Source organism: Rhipicephalus microplus, chromosome 7, assembly GCF_043290135.1.
Source record: "Rhipicephalus microplus isolate Deutch F79 chromosome 7, USDA_Rmic, whole genome shotgun sequence".
Taxonomy (NCBI): Eukaryota; Metazoa; Arthropoda; class Arachnida; order Ixodida; family Ixodidae; genus Rhipicephalus; species Rhipicephalus microplus.
Genome location: NC_134706.1, coordinates 34,852,561 through 34,861,459, shown reverse-complemented (window position 1 = coordinate 34,861,459; position 8,899 = coordinate 34,852,561). Strand labels below are relative to the sequence as shown.

Genomic DNA, 8,899 nt, shown 5'->3' with positions numbered 1-8,899 from the left:
CCCCCTCCTATTCATTATTTATATTAATGATCTCCCTGACGTCATTTGCTCTGCACATTGTGTTTTGTACGCTGACGACACCACAGTATCATGTAAGGCCAAAACAGTTCCATCTTTAATATCAAAACTAAACTCTGTACTCAGCGATGTAGTTTTATGGTGCAACAACAATGATCTAACGATAAACCCCTCTAAAACTCAGTTCATGGTTTTCAGGTCTGCTCATAAACATTTGTTAACTTCTGCTGCTATAACTATGGGTCCTAATACTATCCATGCTTGTGATACTGTTTCTTTTCTCGGTGTACGTTTAGACATAACCCTTAATTTTGGTCTACACTTATTAGACATAAAGAAAAAGACTGCTTTTGGTATTCGTGCATTGATTAAAGCTAGGCCATATTTTTCCACTAATGCATTACTATCGCTCTACTTCTCATTTATTCATAGTCATTTTAACTATGGCATAATTACCTGGGCCAACACCTATCACTCGTACATCTCATCTGTACAACATATACAGAACCAAGCAATCCGCATTATCACTTTCAGCCCTCGTCGTTCGAACGCTATTTCTTTGCTTAGACAATACAATATTCTGTGTATTAGTAGGTTATTTGAATTTCATTGTACTTGTTTGTTCTTTAATATAATTCACCGTCGGCTACCCTTCGACCTCATCAACTGTGACTTATTGATAAACACTAACCGCACTCGCTTCGCATTGGAGCGAAATTTATTACTACCCCGAGTTTGCACTAATTACGGCATAAAGTCTTTGTCATTCACAGCTATTTCATTATGGAACTCTATTCCACCAAATATAAAGTCTCTATCCAACTTGTATACATTCAAAAAAACTTTGAAATTATATCTTCTATCACTATAAATTATTCTATGTTGTCCTTTTTGCATTTTGACTTAGCGATTGTATTTGTTGAAGTTGTGATTATTACTATGTTTTATCGCTTCGTTATTTTTCTATAGTTGCTTTATAGCATTGTTTTGTTAATATTACATTGTCTTGCCATTTGCCTTTGCACTTGTTTACATGCTTTCTTCATCGTGGGTCCCCCTACAGTCTTCGGACTATGGGACCCTAGTCTGTAAAACGTCTTCTTCATTTTATGTATCGCCAGTCTGTTAATAATAATAAACTTCAAACTTCAACTACAATTAAAATCGACAGCTGGGCGAACTGATAATTAAACTTGAGTGACCTAAGTGGCACCGCCCACTTCGCCAACAGATTATAAAAGCTGCGCTAATCACCATCTCCCCCCCCCCCCCTCCGCTTACTCTACGAATTCTTTCTTTGCTGCAAAACACTTTCAACCAGATATATGTGATATAGTTTCTTTGCGTGAACAGAAATATTACAGCGCCTTACCAATCCATTCGGTGTGTGCTTTTGGGACGTTCCGCGAATACCTGACCCTGTTCATCCGCCAGAAATCGGGCCTTTAAGCTGTGCTGGTTCGGCGATACCCTACTAATCAAGTCGTGGTCATTACCCAGTTTACCAAAGGCCTGTATTACACAAGGCCTGTTATTAGCCCTCATCATTAGCGCGGCTGAAAGAGTTTCCGATCATGGTGCGTGTGCTAATGCGAAACGGTAATAGCGTAACATAAAAGATGCCGTACCGTACCATCTACCAGTACCGGTAACATTTGTTATCGGCATTGTGATATCACATCATAAAAGGCAACTCTGAAGTGGACAGTGGACAGTGGCTCGGCAACTCTGAAGTGGGCAGGGCTGATTACATGGGCGTCTCAAGGGGGGTGCAAAAGAGGTCAATGCCCCACCTCCTTTCAGCTGCACCAGAACTTGCCTCCCACACAACAGAAGTAACACCGGAGCCCCCCGCCCTTTCCCATAAAACCACGCACCACAAGCTTGCTTCCCCACTTCCACTATCTCCGTCCCCTCCACATCAAGACGAAATTCTGCCCATATACCACGGACCTGAACGAAACCTTGTGCATAACCGCTCTGGTATGCGCTTCTCTGCGACTGTACGCGAGTGCCACAGCCTGTCTTGAATGTGTGAAAGTGAATAAGCAAATAATGCGTCCACATTCCACCGTTTCTTCGGTCTTATCCCGTCTCGTTCCACAACACCCGAGCATTCTTCGTTGTCATGGACGCATCCATGATACTCGCTTTGCAGGGTTCGCTATAAAGATACCGAAAAAAAATAAGGCGTGGGCCTCCTGCAGCGTTCTCCTTCGTACACGGCTGAACTTCGGTTTTCTTCGCACGTGAAGAGAGACCCGGTGACTAGTTGCGCCCCAGCAAGGTTTCCTTGATGGCTCTGACGTACTGAGCCGGCACCCAGTATAACCACAGGGGCTCCGCCAACAGCGAGGGTAGGATGCACTGCGCAGATTGTGGTGCATGCCGTTAATCTCTCAGTGCACGTGTCTATAGTGTTAAGACCTGTTCCGTATTTGTAAGCAGGAATTGGCGCCGTAGACATTCCGGGGTGCTTGTAGCGACGTCGCGGCATGCACCTAGGCTCCGCCCAGCCCAAGGCTCGCAACAGCCCTTCTATGATCGCGTGAGAACTGGTCCAGCAGCAGCAAAGTTACCTCCGAGCACAACGCGGTGGGAGGGCTCCCCCCGGCGTGCTGTTCTCGGAGGCAGCTTAGCTCCACGACGCGCCGTGACGTCACTACAAGGCCTCAGTAGGTCGACGGCGCCTGCCCCTGTTTATGGTATGGGCCTATAGGCACCCGGCAATGCAGTTTACGAGATATGATGGTAGCGCCAGAACACACAGCCTGGCGAGTAGGCGCAACGAAACCGAGTCTTCCAGTGCGTAGCCTAGCGAGTAGACGCTGCAAAACCGGACTTGCCCGTGCATATTATTTTCTTTTTTTTAGTTGTCAGCAGGGGGTCGCGGCTGATTATGTAAGCACCCAGGAAGCCTTAGTTGAAAACGTGCCAAAAAGGGCATTGACACTTCAGCGTCTCAATGTGTTCAGCGAGAGTTTCATTTTCTTGGTATCCCTGGTGGTCGGTACCAACAATTCTGAGGCGGCCCAAAGAGCTTCGCCACGCCCTCTGGTCCACTGTCGGGTGCCTATAGTCGGGCACGATTATGGGAAAAAAGGAAGAAACCAGGAAGAGTGTCACGTTATTCCGCTAGCCTCGGCGAGCCAATGTCTTCTGATGCCGCCCCTCCTGACCAGTTCGCGGTGCCTCCTGGGTAGGCTGAGGCCATCGCAGCTCCAAGAGGGGCTGCAACTGAAGCGAGCCGACCAATATTAGCGCATGCCTGTCAAGTTACCTGGGCTTGTTTCTTCATCGAGTTCTTTGTGACCGGGCTTCAAGGTTGTGTCGTGACACTCCCACCTAGTCGTTCCCTTACTCCATGGGCACGACCTTAGGGTGCATTCCAATACTCACCATAGACGGCTAAATAGACAGCTATGTGGACAGTGGCCATCTTAAGTCGCATTCCGGTTCTCTCGTAGCCGGCGAAATAGGCATGCATCTTCGAGAACACAGAATCGTAGAAAAAAACGATCAGGCAACTTTTCTGTCCAAACAAGATGGCAGCTCAGCGAACAGCTCGGATGACTGCGATCTCACCGGAATAGTCGTGGGCACACGAGCAGACGGTTTTCCAGACACTAAGTGTTAATAACACCTAACTTTTCGTATATGTGAACAAAAAATCTTTTAAAAAGAGCAGTTACATTCGTTTATGTTGGTTTTCTCTTTTCTCTGTAATGATAGTTTTTTTTTTCATTGGAAAACTGGCCTGGAAAATGATCATTCATCCATCACACTGTGCTAGGCAAGTTTTATGCCAACATGCATATTACAGCTGAAGCCCTTCATTTTCGGCCGTTTTCAACGTGTTGGAGTTGTGTACTTTCCACGTCGATTCATCGTCATCGTCGTAATCAGCCTCACTACACCCACTGCAGGGCAATGGCTTCTTCCAGGATCCGCCAATCCACCCTGTCTTGTGCTTTCTGCTGTCATGTTATATTTGCGAACTTTTTATTCTCATCGGCCCCTTCCGAAACTTTCTGTATCCCCTTTGTGCGTTTTCCTTCGATGGGAATCCAGTCAGTTACTCTTAATGACCAGCGATTATCCCGCCTACGCTACGTGCCCGGCCCATGCCGATTTCTTCTTGATTTCAACTATTATATCCTTCACCCCGGTTTGTTCCCTGACCCACTCTGCTCTTTTCTTGTATCTTAAGGTTACGCCTATCTATTTTTCCTTTCCATTGCTCGCTGCATGAAGTCAAAACAAAGCTACACTGAGTGCCGCATCCATTGTGCACGAAACCGTGGCTGCTAAAAACAATATCGTAGCGTCCACGCTGTTCTGAAAGCACGCGCGCGACCTGGGTTCACATTCGATACAGAACTGCTCAACATCGCATCCTCCTCTTCCCCATCTGTCTCTCCTCCTTGACGCTCACTTTCCTACACTACACTCTATAGAATTATCAGTAACAGTTCAGTGAGATGGTTGATGTTCATCTTTAAAAAAAAAATCCCGAAAAAACAGTTGCTATAGTAGCTCGTCGTCTTGCCTCGTTCGTGTCTATGTTTGAATTTCTCGTTTGTTTTTGTTCCTCTTTTCAAACATCAATATAATACGCAAAGCTACAAATATAAGCTGTGCTGACATTGGGCATTCCCAAACTCACTTCAATAAATACCATCAAACAAGAAACTAACAGGCATCTGGATAACCACGTCTGTTTACATTTAATCTAGAACCACTGTGCTTAAGCATAATACAGTGCAGTTGCATTCGTGGCTTCAATATATTACACATTTAGGTTAAATGTATGAGCTTATGCCGACGATGTCGCTTTTTTTTTTTTGCACAGATAAGTCGAGATGAAAATGTGGTATCTACGATTGAAACGTTTGGCGTACTATCAGGAGCTCGTTTAAATGCCTATAAGAGTTCGAGGTTGTGGTTCGGCTTGTGGGGTAGCGCGCCGAATCAGTTCGGAAGGATTCATTGGACAACAACTCCTCCAACGTACCTCGGTGTGCCATTAGATTCGTATTGATTCAGTGCGTGTTACTGGAAGGAGCGCGCCTATAAGCTTGAAAAACAGGCTTAGACATTTGTTTCCTATCGACTTTCAATATTTGGGAGAGCCGAAGCTTGCAATACTTTCCTAGCAACAAAGCTTTACTATATATTGTAACTTATCCATTGCGCAAAATTTTATATACAACGCTTTCATCGAATTTTCGCTACTTTCATATGGTCTTCAACTTTCAAGCCCATGCTTCGTGAAAACATATTCAAGCCAGTTATTGAGGCTGGGTTAGAATTAAAACACTTTTATCTATGGCAAACAGTGTCGGGATTCTTCTTTTTTGAGACAATTCCCATCCTGTAATTCTTTGATTCTTTCAGGTTACAATTGTCGATTGCTTACCAGTCTTAATTGTTTCATCCAACTCCTCCGAATGCCCATGTTTGTGCGGATTCATGCAGAAAGTTTACCTGGCAAGTCAGTTATCTAAAGCTCGCTTTTCTGTAGAATACCTGCACACCGTATCGCGCAAGATACTGTATAAGGATCTACTAATTATGCTCTTCCCGCCTCCGTTGTACCGGTCACTGTACTCCGATCTTTCAGGCCACGATGTGTTACAACGAGTGAGAAAAATGTACATTACACTGAATTCAAAAACATTCTTCTACAAACTTCACCATGAAACATTGCTGGTAAACAAATGGGTAAAAATAGAGGGTATTTTCGTTCTTTTTCTAAACAGTCGTCTATGTGTAATGCACCGCAAACTATCGAACATTGCTTTGTTAGCTGCAAAGACGCCCTTCTGTTTTGGGATGTCCTTCAGCGAGCACCGAAAAACCGTTTCGTCATTAATTCTCCCACCATACGTTATCTCCAACCAGCATCGCTTTATGAAGTGCCATATGATAATGTTTTTCCTCATGGGTATGCACAGCTTATGCAGGACACGAACGCAAGACCGCAATGCAGAACCCACCACCTCTTCGGTCCCACACTTCATTCAAATGGCTATTCACCTCAATGACGTGTATGACAAGCTATACTTGAGACCGGACTGGTACTCCATCTTGTTGAGGTGTTTGGCCTAACCCCTTTCTTGTTTGTATAACACGACGTGAAGAACTGTCGATGTGAAGAACTCATGCTGTCTTAGCCATTGCGTGCTTCTTAGTAACACTTGATCGCTTATTCTCGCCATGTGATTGTGCATTTGTTTACTTCATTTTGTCTCTTTTACGCAAATCATTTATTGAATACCATGTAAAAAAGTACCCGCGTGGGATAGTGGCAGAATGCTGGGCTAGCGCGCAAAAGAACCGGGTTCGAATCGTTTTTTTTTTTATTTGCTGAGTTCTTTGATTATTATTTCGCGCGATAGCGGTTACGGACACCGGCGGCGCCGGACAACTACGACACGCACGTGAACCGTGTTGTGATCTCATAACAACTTTTGCTATAAAACCAGCATACGGAGGAAACAAAAAAAACAAGAAAGATGCATCTTTGAAAAAGTCAGGGAAGCGGCTGGCCGCCTTCTTGACTTCTTTTTTTCCTCTGTTTCCTGTAGACGTTCATTTTTTGCGTGGACATACTTTCACGAAACTTCATAAGTATCTCGTGAAAGCAGAAGTTTTAACCTGTGCTCTACTTAGCGTTACCTTAGGGAGCTGTCACTTTTTTCTTCATTTAAGAAGTTTTCAACATACCATTTTGACTGATACGAAAATCACTTCTCATTACCATGCAGCTGTCGATTAATTCTTCTCCGCCTACTTCCGACAGCTTCTAACACCTAACGTGATTTTGCAATACCTTTCATATTGCCACCTAGAGTTGTGAGCCGGCAAGCCCTAGCGAGCCAAATAGGGCAAAGAGAACGAAGAAGTCTGGTTAGCGCCTCTTTTTGAAGATATACGCTCGTATCTTTCTGCCCCGCTGTTCCTGTCTTGTCTCTACGGCTCTTGGTGCGCGACAATATCAAATGAATTGCAAGCTTTCTGCAACTCACCATATTTTGCATTGACTCCGGGATCAACAACTCTATATTGTTTCCGATATATACACAAGGGGAACTCTGGCGCTAGTGTCTATGGAAGCTGCAACACACGGTGCCTGAACCAGCGTGGGATATGATTGGTAGTACACGGATTTGCCTCATCTTCGTTCTTTCGACTCCGTTTGACTCCATTCGGCCTGAATCGCCTTTGCCGCAATAAGAGGTTCAGCGAAGGTTTAGGAATTACGCGTGACTCCCTTGACCTTTTAGGCTCACCGATTCAAATCTGCTCACATAGTTCATAACAATCCGTTGTTTTATTTGAAACAAAACCAAAACACTGGAATAAACGAAAACCCCGCAAGCACGAAGACTAGCCAAGTTTGTGTACGACCCATCATTCCCATGGTGACTTAACGAGCGCATCTCGGGTGTTTTCTCAATTAAGTACAGCAGGAAACTCTATGAACTGACGTTTGACAAAGGGACAATGTCGTATGACGGCGTCACGTGATGGGACATCATAGTGACGTCACAATGGCGGCCCAAACTTTGGCAATTTGTCACATCGTTGCTTCATCTCATAGTGACGCCTTCACGTTATTATGGTGATGATTTCTCGCATCACTCGGGGGGCGCCACTGTCTAGGCAACCGAGTTAGCCGTGCTCTACATGGGCTCCGTAAACGTTTTCACGCGCAACCCCAGAAATTCTCATCTTAGCGAATTCGCACCAATACCAGCGGATTCCTGACGTCTCCAGGAATCTCCGGAAACCTACTTCGACGGAAGTCGACCCATTTCAAGTTTTTCTCGGCAAGTTTTTTATCCTGCCACGCACCCGGTCAGTGAAGCCTAACGCGCCGTGTTGCGCTCGTTATCTCTCGACGTGGCCTCGCCGCCCGCTTTGCTGGCCATCGAGCGTGCTTGCGCGCTGCCGGTGTGCCATGAAGGTGATCGTCGCGGGCACGTAGATTACGCCGAATCAGTTTGAAGCCCGCGAATGGCTTACGCAAGTGAACAAGAGCCGTGAAGCCCATACATCAACAGGGACCGCCATCCTATCGGCTTCCAACACCCAGTACGGACGATCTTCATCCCATAGAACATCAAATCCCACGAATTATGATGCCGCAGCGACCGGGTGTTCGCTCACACCACGCCAACGTGGGCGGCGACTAGCCCTCAACTCAATGGCTTTTAAGCAGCCTCGGCTGCCGAGCGATGCCCTCAAGCTCATCGTCTGCCCCAGGGGAAGACTCCCACTCTCCGAGATTTCCAACTTTCAACTGTTCGAAGCAGTCTGCGCTGCAGCAAACTTCCCCAAGGCCTCAATTCGCGATGAAGACCTCATTCAAGTAAACCCCAAACGGAACACATTCGCTTATTGTACCCCGGCCAGCGAACGAGCCGAACGGGTACTGCAACTTAAGGAATTGGTGACTGACACCCGCCAATACGAAATTTCGGTACTGGGCATCCGATGAAAGTCAAGGACGCGGTGTGAACCGAGGTGTTGACCTTCGCCTAGACCGCCGAGGTATCCAAGAAGAATTATAAGATCCTCATAACCCTCCCATCGCTGACTTTTGCCGTCTGAGAAACACCACCGCCGTGCTGTTGACCTTGAAGGAACCTCGTGTCCCCAAGTGGATATACCTCTGCAATGCTCGTCACCGTTGCAACCTGTACAAGAAGTATAGTTCGAAGTGTGTTACCGGTGCAGTGAACTAGGTCACAGAGCTGATGTGTGTGCCAGTACAGTGGTCAAGTGTCGTGTCTGCGCCATCGCCAACCCACCCAGTGATCACGAATGCGTTCCAACGTGCCGCCTTTGCGGAAAACAGCATATTACCGGAGAC

General features: G+C 46.1%; 1 protein-coding gene across 1 annotated transcript in view; it reads right to left on the bottom strand.

The window, feature by feature from the left end:
• Positions 1 to 1,563: 1,563 nt before the first annotated feature.
• Positions 1,564 to 8,899, bottom strand: part of LOC119186167 (uncharacterized) — a 71,617-nt gene continuing 64,281 nt past the window's right edge. The window contains exon 13 of the mRNA XM_075869959.1: positions 1,564 to 2,385. Within this exon, the coding sequence (XP_075726074.1) occupies positions 2,287 to 2,385 (99 nt within the window). The 3' untranslated portion in view covers positions 1,564 to 2,286. The remainder of the gene's footprint in view (positions 2,386 to 8,899) is intronic.